General features: G+C 34.1%; 1 protein-coding gene across 1 annotated transcript in view; it reads right to left on the reverse strand.

Moving 5' to 3' along the window:
• The window catches only part of LOC104280050 (regulating synaptic membrane exocytosis protein 2-like), a gene marked incomplete at both ends in the record, with an annotated part of 41,404 nt that extends 25,928 nt beyond the window's left edge, over positions 1-15,476 (reverse strand). The window contains 6 exons of the mRNA XM_009877579.1: positions 5,373-5,485; positions 6,631-6,677; positions 10,872-10,995; positions 11,783-11,882; positions 13,559-13,678; positions 15,318-15,476. Of these exons, the coding sequence (XP_009875881.1) occupies positions 5,373-5,485; positions 6,631-6,677; positions 10,872-10,995; positions 11,783-11,882; positions 13,559-13,678; positions 15,318-15,476 (663 nt within the window). The remainder of the gene's footprint in view (positions 1-5,372; positions 5,486-6,630; positions 6,678-10,871; positions 10,996-11,782; positions 11,883-13,558; positions 13,679-15,317) is intronic.
• Positions 15,477-18,461: the final 2,985 nt, after the last annotated feature.

Here is an 18,461-nt window from a genome sequence, read left to right on the forward strand (position 1 = left end):
ATTCCCCAGGAGCAAGGATTTCACTTTGCAGGTCTACAGATAACATTTACTACAGATTTAGAAATAATATTAACAAAAAGAGCAGATCAGCAAAGTGTGATTTAAAAGTGGGGTACAAAACATAAGTTCAGCTTGACCATCTCATTCAGGAAGATTGTAGATGCAGATTCAGAGACAGAAGCAAGTACACACACTGACAGCTTTGGTTGCTTTCTAGCACAAAATAAGTAAAGTAAAAAGTTTTCTTTTTTTCTGCAACTTTAAGAAGCATTTCTATAGAAAGCCATCCTAAATACTAGTCCTGGTTACTGCTATCTGTTAGTAGGATTACATGGGGAAGGTCCAATGGATGTATTTCAATTCTCTAGCAATCGTGACAGAAATGACATATGGTATATACAGAAATCCCTTGCATGAAATGGTGTCTAGAGCATTTAGTAAGTTACATTGCACGCACAGATGCATTTATAGCTCCTATTTTTTGTGATCTAACACTTTAGACCACATATAGCCTTGTGGCTTCCAGTGGCTACATCAAGACTACATCGGTACAGGCAACTCTCCTAAGCTCCTTGACTGGCTACAAACTCCAACTAACCACTCTCCATCTTCAGCTTAGGGCAACAGCTAATGCAGTGGCACAGAAAGGGTACTGAGCATGGGGAATGCACAGGAACAGGAGCACATGTTGGGGGAATGGGAGCATGGGAATAGGTCACAACAAACACAACAGTCTGACAGATCTGAATCTCCTTTATCTTCCTTCTCTTTATCTTTTTTTTTTTCCTTTTCCTTTTTCTGAGATCACTGATCTATTCCAAAATGATGGAAACTACTACTCAGGATTCACTTTGGTAAGAAACGTACCCAAAATATGGGGATAGGCAGTGTGATTATGTTTCTGCCACCTTCCTTGCTTACTTGGCGTGTACAGGCGCTGGAAAAATCTGTTCCATAAATGGTGTGAAGTAATCCATTCTCGCACCAAAGCAAGAGGATATATAAGAAAATATGACAGTCTGGATCACAGGTTTTCTCTGATGTGCTCCTCTGCTCTGGGTGGTGCAGAAGCTTCACACTGCTCCCCATTCAGCACAGACAGTGCTGCTTAGTCCAATGTATGCTTGCTAGATTGTGACCTACTCATGCACACAGAAGTAGATCTTCAGCTTGCTTAAGCTCCATTTTACAAGAGAAACATAGATATTACAGAATATCATCTCAATCATAAGAGGGATAGAGCATCTTCCACCACACACCACAGACCCTCACCTGCCATATTATGCCTTGGAAAATGGAGGAAAATACGCACATTGTGTGCACTACCTAGAACTTTCCAGGTTTTAACATTAGAGCAACAGCAATTTACTTGTGTAGAGGTAGAAAGGGAAAAAAAGACAGGAAAAATGGAAAAGGTGAAAGGAAGAAGAGGAGCATGTCTCATACTTGACCTCATCCCCCTAATACACTGACATACTATGTTCTTCACAATGTACAATATCTGTTTACTAATGTGCTGATATTACAACTATAATTACTATACCTTATTTTTATTGCTTTGTAAACTGAATATGTATAGAAAATCTATTCAAGTGGTTATGTAGTTCAGCTGTACAAGCAAATAGAATAATTTTATAAATTACATTCCTTTTCTCTTAGATTTTACACCACTACAAACCCAAAATACTGTAATTTTATACCTGTATCAGTTTATATGGTCTGCTAGTCATGTTATCAGTCTCTAAATCTAACTAATGCAAAAGCATTCCAAGTTATACTTTTCATGCATTATTGAAAATGTAGCCAGAATGCAGTAATGAAGTAAAAAGGACCAACACACAAAGAATACTTTTTCAGAATGATATCAAAAGAAAAAGCAAATCGATGAAAAATCACAGAAACAGGAACCAGATAAAGCAAATAATAATAAAACAATAACTGCAATAACAGTCAGATACTTCCCTGAAAGAACAATGTGAATCAAAAATGCTATTAAATAATCTGCACAGAATACAGGTAAATTATTTATATACCTCAGTAAACTATAACATACAACAGTTTACTGTAGGTGCATATAATTTCTTCAGTGAAGTATGTATTTTGGGAGAATAATTATTTCATAGCTATGCGAGATGATTTGCTTCATGAGAAATCCTATTAGCCAGCTCTGGAGCGTGACCGTAACCTCAGCAGAAGAAAACAGGTACACAGACCAACGCCAACACAGAGCAAAAAAACCATCACGTGAACAGACACAGATCTCTGTGTAATAGAGAGGCTTCACTGCAGCTAAAGTGGCTAAAACCATACTGAACATAAAGAAATACATTCCAAAACACTTAATATAAAAAGCCATGAAGGCTTTGTAACACTGTCTGAACAAAGATGTATATATCCAAGTATTTATGCAAATACTTCACACCTCCACTTGAACTGTAGATATTTCCAATTCTGCCCAGTACTCTTGCATTTCACAGCCTGTTAACCGCACATTCCCAAACAATGGCCTATCAGGCCTACATTGTATTGTCCAAAAGTACAGAAAATACAGAAAACACATTCAAAATCTTGCCTAGCATCCATTCCCTCAGATTCATCACACCTGTGCCACCATCACTCAGAACTGATCCACCACTTCCACTAAGAACAGCATCCTGTCCCCATCGGCTGCCCGGGCGCTGCAGTTACTCTGCCTAGACACACACACACCATAAAGAGCACATTCCCAACTACATTTGGAATTTAGTATATCCTTTCACTTCCATCTTACTGAGCTATTTGGAATGAATGAGTGTTCCATCAACTCTTCTGTCAAAAAACAGAGCTGATAAAAAACATGGAAAATCAAGATACTGAAGCTCGTCCAGTTTGTAGTGTACAAGCTAAAACATTGTTTTTTGAAGTTGATTCATTTTCTCCTTATTACTTCACCTTTGCTAAAAGTCCAAAATTAGAAAATATGATAGCTCATTATAATTTTTCAAAATATATCCAACTCCACGAAGAATTGTTTGTTTCACTAATATTTCCAAAGTTTCAAAACTTTTTAAAGTTATAAAATGAGAAGTCTAAATTTAAAAAGAAATACGGAACCATTGCACTATTTTCAAGACACATAAACCCCAAATTTAAAAATATTTTTTGAAACCCACTTAAAATATCAGACCAAAAAGAAAACTACACATATTTACTCTTTTGAAAAAAATGTTCCAGTAGAATATTTCAATTCTCTTAAAGTAATCTTCTTCTAAAATTATATTTTAGTCTACACATTTCAATGAGACCAGACAGGTGACACATTGCTATCTATCCACACCACCTTCAGACATCGTGACAGCCTCCATCTTTGCAAAACAAGAGGTTTACTACTAGCCTCCCAAAGCCTTGAGCAGGAGCTGGGATGTGCATTTAACATGATTAACATGAAATATAGCTAGTTCCAACTTTTCTTTAGTGGGTACGATAAGCGTCTAATTTTCAAACTGTCTACAAATGTTAGGTGTCTACATTGAGACAGTAGGACTTGAATTTAGAGAGTTATTAAGCATTTCAGTGTCAGTCAGCTGGAGTTGTGTGCTCTCAGGTGTTAGCTGCTCTTTGAGGGAAACAAGGATTTTGTGCAGTAGGAAGTATCCTGTGAAAGTGCAAATAGTTCATAAGGAGGTACAAAGTGGACAATTTTTAAATGTCTCCTAATATTATTTAGTTTCCTAAGATGGATAGAAATGTTATATGCTTACTAATTTATGTCTTGAATTTATATCTTGAAACAAGATTAAAAAAATGAAAAGTGGGAATGATGCCTTCTTGAGTTAAATACTGAATTTATATGCCATTCCGAGTTATAAAACCTTGAGAATTCTGTTATTCTCAGTGAATTAGAATATACCTCCAAAACTCCTGATACTATTCCTATGCATCTCAAACTGACAGATGCTATCAAACCAGAAAATCAACAGATTTACTGATTTTACGACTAAATCCTAATCTTCAACTCCCAAATATTTTGTTTCTGAAACTGAAAAAGTGAGGAAGCCAGTTCTGTGTTCTTCCAATATTTGGACCACAGTGTGACAGTGTCTGTGCATTGAATGTCTGAGCAGCTAACTCTGGATCGTGAATTTCATGCTGGAAGCTAGGAATCAAAACTTTTTGACAGTCTAATCTTTTATGAGATATAGCCAAAAGAGATTTCTTTCCACTGTTTTCATTATCAACAATTTTTTGCTGTCTTGCAAAAACAAATTGGTTTTAGAAACCTCAGTCTGTGCATTTTGACAGTTTCTGTTCATGTTCCCATGTCATTGCAGTTTTTGCAGAGCATTCTGCACTCTACAGTCAAGATTCTTATTTTTCCATTTTTCCAAAGAACGGAGTCTTTCAAAGTAGTTAAGTACAAGAGTTACAGAAAATTAAAAATTATATGTAGTAGATGACTAGTCTGATGAGCAAAACAAATAATGTCTCATGCATTGCAAAAGGAGCCAACATGGCTGCTGAACATACAGAAAAATGTTTCTTCCTCTCCTCTATCAATACCATAAACCATTTCTGTGAGACCTATAAAAACCAGTCTGCTTGAATTTTATGCGTATTTTTATGGCACACTCATTATCTTAACATAAACAATTGGGAAGAAATACTAATATGACACTTTCAAATTTGTTTAACACCACTTTTGCACTGCTTCCATTCCATTTGTCTCTCCTTTTCAATGTGTACCAGGCCATAACTGAGCACTTTTGAAAAATCACACTTTGGAGCAGTAAATGACACAGAAAGGTGTACAAAACCCAAGATCCTCACTTTAGTATAAAAACGTACCCTTTTAAAGAAAACATTCATGTAATGACCTTTGTTCTTAATGAGAGCGAAGAACAAAAGTGAATAACACTGGTACAAAGAATACAATAGAAGTAAACAATCAAAGGGATATCTAGGGAAAGGTATATATGAAAGTTAGTGCATAAGAAATAAGCAATATTGATGTCCAAGCACACAGGTAATAAAATCTACCAAGTGTACGTTTAAGTGTTACAGTTGAAAAAGTGTACACACTTAACAGCGCAAACATAACTGCAGGCCAAGATTACACCTTTCTGAAAATTTGACTTTACCAGTCTAGCTTAACAGATAAATATACATACATATATATCTAATTCAACACATATAAAATTTCCAAAAGCTAACAAAACTAACATCCTTATAATACTATGGCCCTGCCTACACTGAGATATGTAGCATTAACAACGACAACAAAAAAAATAGCTAGTTTAATAATAAATTTATGTTAGAGGTAACCTGCACTCTGCAATGAGAGCTGTATATGCTGCAAAAAGCACAACATTAATATCAATGAAATGTTTACATACTGAAAGTTGTCCAGACAAGAACTGTGGAACATCTCTTAACATGCCAGGACTCATAGGAGAAGTCACTGAAATAGAAGGTCGGTCCATTTTTTGAGATTCAAATGAACTAGAACCTGTAATTACAAACAGAAATATTTTATAGATAGTAGCACTTACTCATTTTTCACAACATTCTTTAAATAAAAAAGGTAGAAATACAATCAAACATACAATAAAGTTGTTGTAATATCACTTTCTAATCTATTAAAAATTACCAAATAATGATACTGTATCTTTTGGTGCTCAGAGGCAATCAAAAGCTTGGATTTATAGACGGAAAAAAAGTTTATTCAGATATTCTGACTGCAGTTATGTGTAATAAGTTGAAGGCCCAAAATTCCTAAATAGTAAATGTGAATACTTTACTGTGGTCAAACGAGTTCAGTATTTTGACTTATTATCTTGTACAATCAGAATACTTTTTAAATAGATTTTCACAAAAACATCAGGATGCATGTAATGCTTATTATGCATTTTCTTTCAAATCTACAAGGTCTGCAAACAGTCAGTGGACAAGTTTTGACATAAAAAACATTGAGTAAAAGTAAAGTATTTTTATAAATACAAAAGACAATCCACATCTCACAAAACATTAAATGGATTTTATTTTAAGACTTGGCTGATCAATGAAAAGTTATTGAAGGAGTTTTACATATTATTATAATCAAGTTTATGTTATTCATGGCTTCTATTATAAAAGAGTTCTAAAACAATGATAAATAACTCCAGGCTGAAATCCAACTTATCAGATTTAAGACAAAGGACGTTATTTTTCCTCACATGGCATACTGGTTTAGCCAATTTAAGGAGTGCTGAATAATAAAGTAAAAGTATTCTAATTTCAAAGTAGCTATATCTCAGGTTGTAAATAAAGACCATTTAATCCAGATTTTTAGTTTATAACTGAAATGCAAAAAAAAATACAAACTGGGAAATCAAATATTACGATTAATGTTCTTGTATATTAGTTCGAATTATGCTTCCTTCTCAGTAAAAAATAGCACAAGCTGATAACCAAGTGTCAAGAGTTAATCAAGGTATCCTGACTTTAATAGTTCATTGTCAAACAAAGGTAAATAGATAATACAGTACGATGACATATTGAGACAAATGCAGACAAGGAGACAAGAGCTATACTGACTGTAGATGACATTTGCCAATCTATTTGTGCTTACATAAAAGAGAGAGAAGATTTTCCTACCCCACAATTGAAACTTACTGGACTCCAGCTGTGCATGTGTGCTGTCAGGTATTCTGGGAATGTCCCTGAAATCAGGAAAATTAAGACAGGCTGATCCTTTATCTAACAAGCATATTCAAATTTCAGTTACATTGTAACACTTGTCAATCCACCATGGAATGCCTCAGGAAAGGTGTATGATCTGCTGCATGTCTTCAGCCATGGGGAAGATTTATCTTTTATCCAGTATAAATAATTTCAGTGCCAAACTAAAGCCTACAGAACAAGCAGTTTGGTAGATGCAGGAGAGAGGCTGCACAGTCACAAATAAAATAATTCAGCAAACAAATTTAAAAAAAACCACAGTCTCAGAGTTAATGGTACCCTAAAACTGTGAGTAGCAGACTTCATGATGACATTGTACATTAATTAAATTTATTGGACCCTCACTCAAACGTACTAAATTGGCAGTAATGACTATTCCCATATGTTCTTTACCATCCCTGAACCTCAAATTTGGACAATCTTACCTTTTCCATGTGCAATTCCACATTCAATTGCAATGTGCAATTTCATTCAGCAAAACTGCATATTTGCACATACATGAGATGTTGCAACACCTGTATTAAATTGTGCATAGAACTATGCAATTTTAAAGCACTCAGTCACAATGAAAGCACATCATTAGGCCCACTTGTCTCCCAAAGGAACATATTCTTCTTATGAGGGGAAGGTAGAAGAGCGAGGAACAAAGGACTGAATTTGAGCCTGGGGAGAGGGAAGGGGAAGGCAAAGTGGAGTTTGGTTTCTTTTTTATTTCTCACCACCCTTTTTTTTTTAATACCTAATAAATTCATCTTCCCCAAGCCAAGTCTGCTTTGCCCATGATGGTAATCACTGAATGATCTCCCCATCCTTATCTTGACCCATGAGATTTTCTGTCTTATTTTCTCCATCTGTCCCGCTGAGGAAGGAGTGGGAGAATGTGGCTGGCTGGGTGTTTGGTGGCTAGCCAAGGTCAACTCACCACATAGGTATATGAAAAGGAAGGGGAAGTTAAAAATGTTTTTCAGTTTGCTGTCTGTATTATATATAATAAAACCTATCTAATTCCTTTTTGGTATACTGTTTCCAAACATTTATTTTCAAGGCTCACTAGAAAGATTGCTTTACTAAGCAGACTGAGGAATCTTTCAAAAGGAATTGATGTATAGTACCCAACAATTCGAACAAATCAGAAGGCACGCAACTGCTGTATCTGTCCACTGCAGACAAGGAAAAACCAGTCTCTGTTGTTAGTAAAGCACGCAGGTCCCACTATTTCATGGTGGTGTGAATTGTATTATATACAAGGAACTCAAACTGAGATAAACAAATGTAGGAGAAGCAACAGAAGTTCTAGGCATCTCTTTACACTTTAAGGTATGTTCCAGTGCGAGCAGATTGTATAGAATAATTAATAAAACACAACGCATCATTCCTTCTGAATTAAAAAAAAAAGTCGTAACTATGAAAAAGTTATGCATTTTAAAATAAGTATTTCTGATAATTATAAAGCAGTAAATAGATAACTTCTTGTGTATAATAGAATGCCACCTCACACAGAAGATTACCTCGGCCATCAATTGTTATTTTAAGATAGTAAAAGGGATAAATTGCTGGTAAAATGATACGATTTTTTCTTTTTTTTTTTTAAAGCAGCTTTGCATTTTATCTTCCTTTATCATCTTAGCTTGTAATTTTCAGTTTTCATAGCAGTTAGTTCATAATAAAATGAAGAAGAACTAACAATCATATTTATTGGAATTTGTTTTATATTCAGAATATCAGGATGTGACAACTGGTTCTCTTTCACAGTTAATTGCCAGTAAATGAAAATTTCTGGGATGAGTTAGTGAGCTGCCATGAGACCATCAAGAGACTTTCTTTATAAGCAATGTGATACACCTCAAAGTAAAAGTGAAATCCTTCAAGTGGGGATTAATCATTCTAACTGAAGTAATCATCATTTCTGACATCTGATAAATCTGAACTTTTAATGATTTTAAATACATTAAAACTTTATTCCTTGGGGCTGAACACAAACCTATGACACTATGTTTCCTTGGGCAAGCATAAGATATTAATTTCTATAGTCCATTTGATTATCACCTGAAATCTTCTAAACTGAGAAGATAATATGGTATTTCCAGTTCATTAGCTCAAATCTCATGAAAAACATTTCTGAAGTTATATTGTCAATATCAAAACCCCAAAGAGTTACATACATGTCACTAGAATCTAAAACTTTACTAACTTGCAGAAAGCATTTGTCACTGAGACTTAAGTTATAAATCTCTTTAGATTAATAACTGGAGTTTTGGAGGTAAGAACTCATTTTTCTATCTACTGCAAAAAGCCACTGGGAATCAAGTACACAATACAACTCTTTCAGGCCTGATCTGGCTCAGTTCTTCAGACCATGTGCTAAGCAGGTAATGCTGAAGAAGACATCTTGAGAGCCAAAATCACTTCCTTTAAGGAATTATAGATAAGCTATTCTAGTGACAGGAAGTGAAGCACATTTTAACATAACAGAAGACGGGGTAATAAGAAAGATAAACAACAGACAGTAAATATTAAAGTATAAGAAAAAATATAGGAGGCATCACACAATGAAAAGAATGCAGAAAGAGAAAAAGTATTTTCAAGACATGAGCACTTCCTTGAAACTTTTGCTATAAATGTCTCATTGAGAGAAACTATAAAATATCTTACACATGTTATGAGATGAGTTTGAATTCTCCTTTTCTGAGACAATATTCTTCTAGTAATGTTGTCTGTCCCTTAGCATTACTATTATACCCACAACTCTCAAGTTATGGAAAGGTTTTTAAGAAGAGGACAGATGATACTACAGCCTTTACCCCAAAGGGGCTGCAATTCAGTATCATGTGAGGAGATAGCCTCTCATCTCACTGACAAGATAAAGCAGTTTTTGTTTATTATCAAATTCATTTGGAATTGTTAAACCACATTAAGTTCCTATGTGTTAAATTCCTGATGTGGCAAACACATTAAGTTCCTATTACAGCTGAAGTGGTAACGAACTATCCTCACTGAAATTCCGTCCTCAAGATTATACGGTTCTAGATTTTTTCAGTACTTCCTACTTTGTAGTTGTTGTGTTACCTGTGCTTTTTCTTATATACAGGTAAGATAATTGTGTGCATCTTATAAAAAACAAAGGGATAAATGTATTCATTAATATACAATTATAGAATTATAGAACAGCCCGGGTTGCAAGGGATCTTGAAAGAACATCTAGTCATGTGGTAAAGGGATCCTAGACAAGATTACCCAGCACCCTGCCCAGTTGCATCACATACTTCACAATAAAATCTGTGGGGGACAATAGAAAATTCTTAACGACCGTAAGCATCCTCAAACTCAGTGCTAAGCATCCCTCTCTTCATAGCGCTGATGTGATCAGCTATGGAACTTCCAATGGAGATGTAAAAAAAGGATGGATGTGACTGTAGGAACTTGGAAGAAAAAGAACAGATGAAGAAGGGGAAGTATTCACAGTCTAATATAACAAAGCAACTTCTGCTACACAAGAAAAATTTAAGTTTAGACACTGAGGATAGGTCTGAAAGTTAAGAAAATTAACCAATGTGAAGAACCTAAGAAAAAGTTCCACCCAGCGCTAGCTATTCAGGTATGTTCTGTATGAGATAACAAGCAATAATTTAATAGATTTCACAGATGAATATGATGAGAATGTAGATCTGAGACTTTCTAAAGCATATTGGTTATGTCATTAGCATACAATATTTTGTGCAAAATTCTACATTGGATACTCTTAATAAATAGCGTTCATCATCATTTCATAGACCAAATACGAACATATAATTTTTATATATTATATAAAAATAGTAATGGAGAAATAAAAATCAAGGGTCAAGAACAATAAAGACACAACAATAAAGAGTATAATCACAGTTTCAGAACCAATATTTAGTGGATTGCCAAATAAACAACCACAGAGGGAACCTGATTTTGACCATATTAGGAGATAAAGTTTGGAACTCTCGGAGAATACAGGGTTTCACATCAGCTCTTTTACTTAGTGGTGTGATTTACCATTTTAGCTATGCTTTTAGTTTACAGAATTTTGCATACAGTTTTACTATTTACAGTTACAGTGTCTATGAATCTGTTTGATATGCTCTGCCCTAACAGTGAAATTTAGTCACATTTTTATCATATTTACTACAAGAATCCACAAGATTACTTACCCTATTGGTCTCGAAACAACAAGCTCCACTTGTGGCTCAGGTTTGGATTCTAAAATGATGTTATACACCTCCTCAAAGGTGGCTCCTTGCAGTAGCCTTCCATTCCATTCTAATACTTCATCACCTATAATTTCAGTAACAACACCCTGCTTAGGAAGTGTGCTGTGGATTGTAATGACAATTTAAGCCATTCTGCTGTCAGTCTACATAATTGTGAAATCTATGTTCTAGAACAAGCTTGGACTTCTTCACATAGGAAAATCCCGAGTATTAAAGGTTTTCTGCAGCTCAGGTTTAAATATGTAAAATTCAGTGAAGCGATAATATCAGTAGGAGCCCTACTGAATCAGAGACAGCTCTTACTCTTTGGAAGCTGTGGCTTACAGAAATCCCAACGTGCTCTTTAAAAAACGCAGATCTTTAAAACAGCGTATCTCATCAACTTACTATTTTGAAGATCTATTTACCTCTACAAATCTAGTATTTAAGGTTCAGATATTTCTTATGTTAATTGTTAATATTTCTTGTATATTCTCCATTCTATCAGTCCATGGTTTGCATGTTGGCATAGCAGCAGTATCTTAACAGAGCTGGTTCTGTTCGCACATTTGTAATAGCTTGGTTTGCTCTAAATAAAATATATACCACAAAATGACTAGGCGAGACATCAATGGAATATTATGTGAACACAAAAACATAAATAAAAATTCTAAAATTATTTTGAGAAACATGAGAATATACTGATTTCCCTAAAACAGTAATATCAATAATTAAGTAACTGAATGTCAGGTTGAATTCTGCAGTAGCTCATCACACTTATTTAACATAATTTCACGTCTAGTTAATCTCACTCATCTGTTATCATCTTCAGAAAAGCAACACAGTAGTATAAATCTGTAATAGATACATACCTGGTCTAAGATGCCCAACTGTATCAGCTAAGCTTCCTTTTTTAACTTTGGTGATAAATGCACAGAGTCGACCTGATTCAGTCATCTTTCCTCCTACTACCTGTTTCAAAGAGGAAGTATTTTCATAGAATGAAAATTACTTTAAATAACTTAAACGTTCTGGTAACAGAAAGAACTCAATCATTTCCTTTGTTTTCAGGTAGCCTAGGTAAGACAGATAAACTTGAACAAAAACACTTCAGAATTTTGGCTATGACAGGTTATGTTTGTACCTATTCTGGGTATTTGTGAAATTTAAACACAATGCAAATACCAAATGCTAAAGCTTTGAAACTTTAGCAAGTATACATATAGTATTTTACTGTATTATAAATTACCACTCCCAAAAAAGTAAGGTATTGGTTATAAGACTGCTTATTTCAATACTTTTTAACTGAAAACAGATATATTAATGTAACAGAACTCATGATGTTCACACTACGCATCAAATGTCTCATTTAATCAAATTCCCTTTGGCTGGGCAAGTCACATGAAAATGCTTGTCATACTGAAGACTTCTCTACAGGAAATTTAAACAGGTTTGACCTCAATATTTATCGTAGAATCAGGATATTCACATATCAGAATTGGTTATAACTGCAACATCTTCCAATTTTTAAGGTTTCTTAACAGTCTTCATACTGGGATTTAGAATTTGTAATACTGAATCCCGTCTAGGTTACTTTCAATGCTGCAAATATCTGAAAATTCAGGTCAGGAATACCTGCTGAAAATCACTCTTTCTAGATGTCTATTGAGGTTTAAAAGTGGTTACTCTTGAATCTAAACTACTCATTAATCTCAGTGAAGAGTTCTAAAAATAGAAGTTTAAACAAAAATTACTTCATGGTGGTACTGTTAATCTCTTCTTTTGCACGTTTTGACATTAAGACACTAAAACATATACGAAAAGGGATGCTCACCTGGCTTCCCCACTGACTTCAGAATAAAATAATTTGTCAATTAAATAAAAAATAAAAAAAAATTTAAAGCTTGTTAATATATGATACAACTACACTGATTTAATCCCTAATCTATGTACCCAAAGTGAATTTAGTGTCATGCTTTTTTCTTTTATTGAGTATAATTCATTCTCATTCTTGTACTAGTATTGCTGGAAATGCAAATAATAATATCACACAAAAATGAGATCAAGATAGCTTCATAATGCATTCAAATAGTACAGCATCACGAAAGAAAAGGACGCAAGCGCATTACTTTGTAATAATATACAATAAATATTACATAATTTTCTGTCTTGTGTATTTAAAATCAGAGGGGAAAAGGCTTTTCCATCAGCAGACTCTCCTCTATATTAAAATGTCATTAACTTCCAGATGTCCACAAGACCTTCAAATGAGATAATTCATTTTTCACATTTCCCCCTCTTTTGGGGAACAGAAGTTATACTACGGTGCAATGCTCAGAGCTGAAGTAAGCGCACAAGTCTTGGATTGCCCAGCAAGGATGCAATTAGTACCTTGCAGAGAAGACATTCTCACTAAACTTGTGAAAACATGCCTAGTCTTTCAGAAAAATACAAAATGTTGAGCCTACCAGGGACCTTGTAAAATTACTCTTGGTAACTGAATATATAATGTCTCCATATCGTGATTTTGAGAATGATAAGACGTTATAGATAATCAGTATGCATATGCTACATAATATAAGAATACTATCATTATAATTGTAGCTACTTTAACTGAGTTGTTAGTTCCAAAATTATTCATTACCAACCTTCAATCCAAGCATCGCTCCTGAGTCTCTAGGCACACTTCCATCTTTTAGCCTTTTATTTAACAAAATTCGACCAATGAGACGGTCTCCATCTTTGGATGGTTGCCAAGTTACTGGATGCTATCAGTGTTAATGGAGAATACAGTGAATAGGGTTTTAAAGAAAAACATTTCAGTAATACTTTTCATTTCCTGCTATGATATTTCAAAAATGCCATGAAAGTACTATGATTACACTAACATTTAATGTAAATAGAAATACAGAAAATTAAATAGATCTCTGTATGTTGAATGTCTAATATTTAATACTATTTATCTTAATATATCCAATTTATAATTATCTAGAATGAACTTCATGTCTTCATTAGACAAATATAGAAAACTATACACAGTTTTCTACACACAATGATAGTCACGGTGAGAAAAACAACTGCAGAGGTCTAGTACAAGACCAATAGTGAAAAGGAAGTTCCACTTAAACCAGAACTTTTGTGTGAGGTATTTCTTCTTTTTCACTATTCCAAACATGTCAGTTTTCTGTGACTGACAGACTTTTTCCGTGCTTTTCTCTCAGTAGTAGCATATTCAAAATTATAGAATGCATTAAAAGGTAGAGTCATTACTCTATTTAAATGTATTGTTTCTTTCTTGGAATAATTACTTCACATACAAAACATAGACAAGTTTACTGTTATTATTTTATTACTATATATGGGCATGGTTATACTTGTATATTGGCATAATTAATCAAATTTTCACATTTTATTTGTGTAATCATAGCACTTTTTCACAAATAATACTATTTCATGCTCTATTTCATGCAAAATTAGCAGGCACAGACAAATCTGCTCCCATTACAATTAATAACTCTAAAAAGATTTATCATAATCTCCACCAAACAGAAAGCAAAAATAAAAAAATACCAAAGCAGATGGCAAAGCCTTTAATTCTGCACAATACTGCACAAAAATGGCATGGCTACAAAACAAAAGAACAACCATGACAGTGAAAGGGAAAAAAGAAAAACAACTTTTCTGTGCAGAGAGACGCAATTTTCTCCCATTTTTACCTGGGTTTTCAACTATTAATTTAATTTCAGCCCCAGGAGTTTAAACATAGCAAATCAAATAAGCCAATCAGTAGAATCATTATTGTTAATTACTTTTTACTTGAAGATAAGATCATGATATTCTATTATGCAACCATAAGAACAGCATTCCTTTAAGCCTCTCAATTTTTTTCTTAGGCTGCCAAACATTAAAAGCTGCAAGCATGCAGAGACTTTGCATTTGTTTTTCTTTTCTGCACCTTAAGAAATGCTACATTGTCTCTAGAAACACCCTATCTTTTATTTTATGCACTACTTCAATGAGTGACAGAGAGCAAACAAAGACCAAATGAGCAGGTTAAAATGCAGGCTCCATAATCTCAGTACCTTCTCGCTATGGCTATGTTCCTCGTTTAGAGTTGTGCTACTACACGTATCTACCCCAGAGTCTTTTATCTGAGGCTCAGACCATTCCAAGTCCTCTTCCAAAGAGTGGCCACCAAAGCACACCATTTTCTTTTGCCTCTCGGATAAGGTGTTAGAATCCGACAAAACTGCCTGCTCACTAGTTTTTCTTTTTCCCTTTCGACTGTCCCCTATAGGTGTGGGATAAAAAAAGGATACAAAAAAGAAAACATGCAAAGGTGTAAATAAAACAAAGGAAATGGGAAATGATAAAGGAAACTAAATGGTAAGGCTCCACATGTCTCACCAAAGACATTGGGGATGCCTCACTGCTATGCCAAGACGTATGGTCCAACCAGTTGTAATCCATGTCTCCTGCGAGAATCAGACAAGATAGTGCAGTAAAGGAAAGGTGAAAGAAAGGACAGACAAAGATACAGTAAAATTGTAAAGACTTCTGGTCATCCTATCATAACCTGTGCTAACAGGACTCAAAAAGGGCTTCCAAGGAAAAGGCTCCAATAGAGTACATGGAATATGAAATAAAGTGAGGCCAGAGGTGTGTTTGTATGTGTCTATGTGTGCATAAAATTATGTGCAGTGTATAGCATCAACGCCTCTGAGTTTTTAACTGTTCCTATGAAACTACTTACAGTAAATTAGAAAGCAAACTGTACTGTATTCCTAACAGAATTTTCAGAAAAGAAAGCATTTGAATATGGAATGAGATCTTGTCAAAATCTAAAGAAACAGTTCTTCCTGAAGGAACGTATTTCTTTGTTTTTCTTACATAAACTAGCAACTATTCTCATCACTTGAATAAAATAATTTATTCTAATCACTTCAATAAAATAGTTAAAACAATGGTACTCTACATTCAGCTCTACTGTAGATAATGTTCTAAGGAACGTTAAATGATCTGTTAAATATGATCACTTGATAAGAAAAACAAATCTAGAAACTACTTTTATAATAAAAAGCACATTAACTTTGCTTGAAATTCCCAGAGAAGTATCTGCTAAATATTGAGTAGAATTTCAGTAAGCACAGGTACCTCAAAACTGGAAATAAATTTATAGACTTTTGATGAAATATATACTATTATATAGAATCAGAATTTAACCTGCATGATATACACGTGGCAGGAAGAAAGGTTTAAAAAATAGTTTTAAAGAAAAGGTCTAAATTAATGCTTCTGTCCAGAAAAGTGGAGAAATACTAATGTACTTTAATAAAACATTCATTTTTATGTAGTACTTTAAATTGTAAATTATGCTCACACATTTTGCATTATTAAATTTCTCTCTTTCTTTTTCCTCATCATTATTACTACGTTACCTGATAAATATTTTGTTGCTACATGCTACAGAATATTTTGATAATATTGTATCAGGAAAAAATGTTGATTCTTCTATCAAACTTCATTTCTAAAAGAACACTAAACCAAAGTATTTCTGCTATTTTTAGTACAGACGACAAGGAAAATTTCTCAGTTTCCATTACTTAAGATCATACTTTGACATTGTTCAATTTACTCCTCTGAAATTACATCAGCAAGTCAGTGAAATATAACTAATAGGTCTATTCACGGTCTTAACACTCGTGCAGAAAACTTTACAGAGAGAATATGAAGATACAGATCCATAAAACTAAAGCTAAAAAAGCTAATACAGGCTTTAGAAAAGTAAAATATAGTCTCCTCAGAGGGATATTGCATTCAGTGAGAAATATGATCTTTTTTCACTTGTTTTCTCCAAATACATCGACTTGCATATGCCATATGGAAAAGAAATCAAGCCTAATTTTCATTTTAAAGAAGGAAATGTACAAAATACAAAGGTTTTACTTTCAAAAGGACACTTTGAACTTAGTCCATTACAGTCAGTATAACATTTAGCGTATTTAATATCCTTTGATTTAATAAAAACAGTGATAAAGACTTTATAAAATTATTTTAAACTTTAATTCATTCATATTTTCTAGGTAATTAACAGGCATGCTGTAAATGTATTAAATATGTTTCCCGATTCTTGAAAGGAAGATCACATTCTAAAATCAGAAATTCTCACCAAAACCACCTTTCGTGACCATTAACATCTGGACTATATTACAAATAAAAGTGTGACTACCCTGGTAAAGGTGAAAGAGATATTCTTCTGAAAGCTAATAGCATTTTGCAAAAGGTACTTCTGCCATGGAATTTCCAGTTATGTCTTTTTTCTGTCAGCAATACAAGTGCTGTACCCAAAACCAAAGTCTGACTAAAAAAGTTGCAATTTTGTTGCCTATAATTTGGTATCAAAATCTACGAGCAGAGAACTGAAATAAAACAGGCTTTATAAGCAGAAGAGGTAAAACCGATAATTCTCACTGACTCTCCCAACTATTTCTGAGAAATGGTGTATTTTCATTGAAATGACTGAATTTAAATGTAGGTATTTATCATTACGCATTAAGAATCTACCATTGCCAACTACTTGCTATTTTTCCAAATTTTAAAATTCTCAGCAACAATCATCACTTATAATCCAAAATAAGCCACCAGAAAGGAATCCAGGAGTATAGCTATTACATGCTTGCTGTTCTACAGTGAACATAGCACCTTAGCTGTATTTTACAAAACCCATCCTGGCTTTGCCAGCTCTCCTAGTCATGTATTGTCCCACGGCAATTACATAGTTTTGTATGAGCTTGTCAAGAGCAAGGATTTCTGTCAATTTGAACTTTCATTTTTGCATCTACATAGAAAATAACTTCTTAAAAATAGGAAAATAAGTTATCAAAAAGTCGAGATGTACTGACCATATACACAATCCCACTGCAAATGGGCACACACCTAGTCACCAGAAACTGGCCCAGTCTTCACTTGCTACTTGCATGTCTACAATATGTGCATATAGACATACACTCAAAGACAGAAACTAAATTAGCTTTACAGTACTTTACAGTACGGGTGTGCTGTATATACTTAAGTTCATCCTCTAGGAGTCTACACGAACAGATGTTGAGAAGCATTAGGCTTTTCTGGCAGTCCGTAGTAGATCCTACTATGCTAAATTACTGTTTTGACATAGCGCCAATTATTTGATCAGATATTGAAGAAAACACCAAAATTATCATGACTCTTCAAGCTCTCTTGGTAGTCAAGTCACCTGGACTGATTTTATACAAGAAATACCAAATACTTCTCTGAATATGTCATTTGAACTATATATTCTCTTTTTCACTCTTCAATTTAGCAGTGGTAAAAGAGACTAAAAGGATCTCTGGAGAAGATTCTGGGTTCCAGTTTTTAAAGCAGATCCCAGACTCATCTGCTGATGTAACTGACTCCTGCTTATGAAAAAGATTTCCAAGAGTCTTCTCACCTGTGTATTACTATAAGGTGCATCCACATACTGTATGTGTCCAAGACCAGACACACTTAGCCCAGCATACCCGAGTCATCAGC

The sequence above is a fragment of the Apaloderma vittatum genome, unplaced genomic scaffold (genome assembly GCF_000703405.1).
Source record: "Apaloderma vittatum isolate BGI_N311 unplaced genomic scaffold, ASM70340v1 scaffold7521, whole genome shotgun sequence".
NCBI classification, from domain to species: domain Eukaryota; kingdom Metazoa; phylum Chordata; class Aves; order Trogoniformes; family Trogonidae; genus Apaloderma; species Apaloderma vittatum.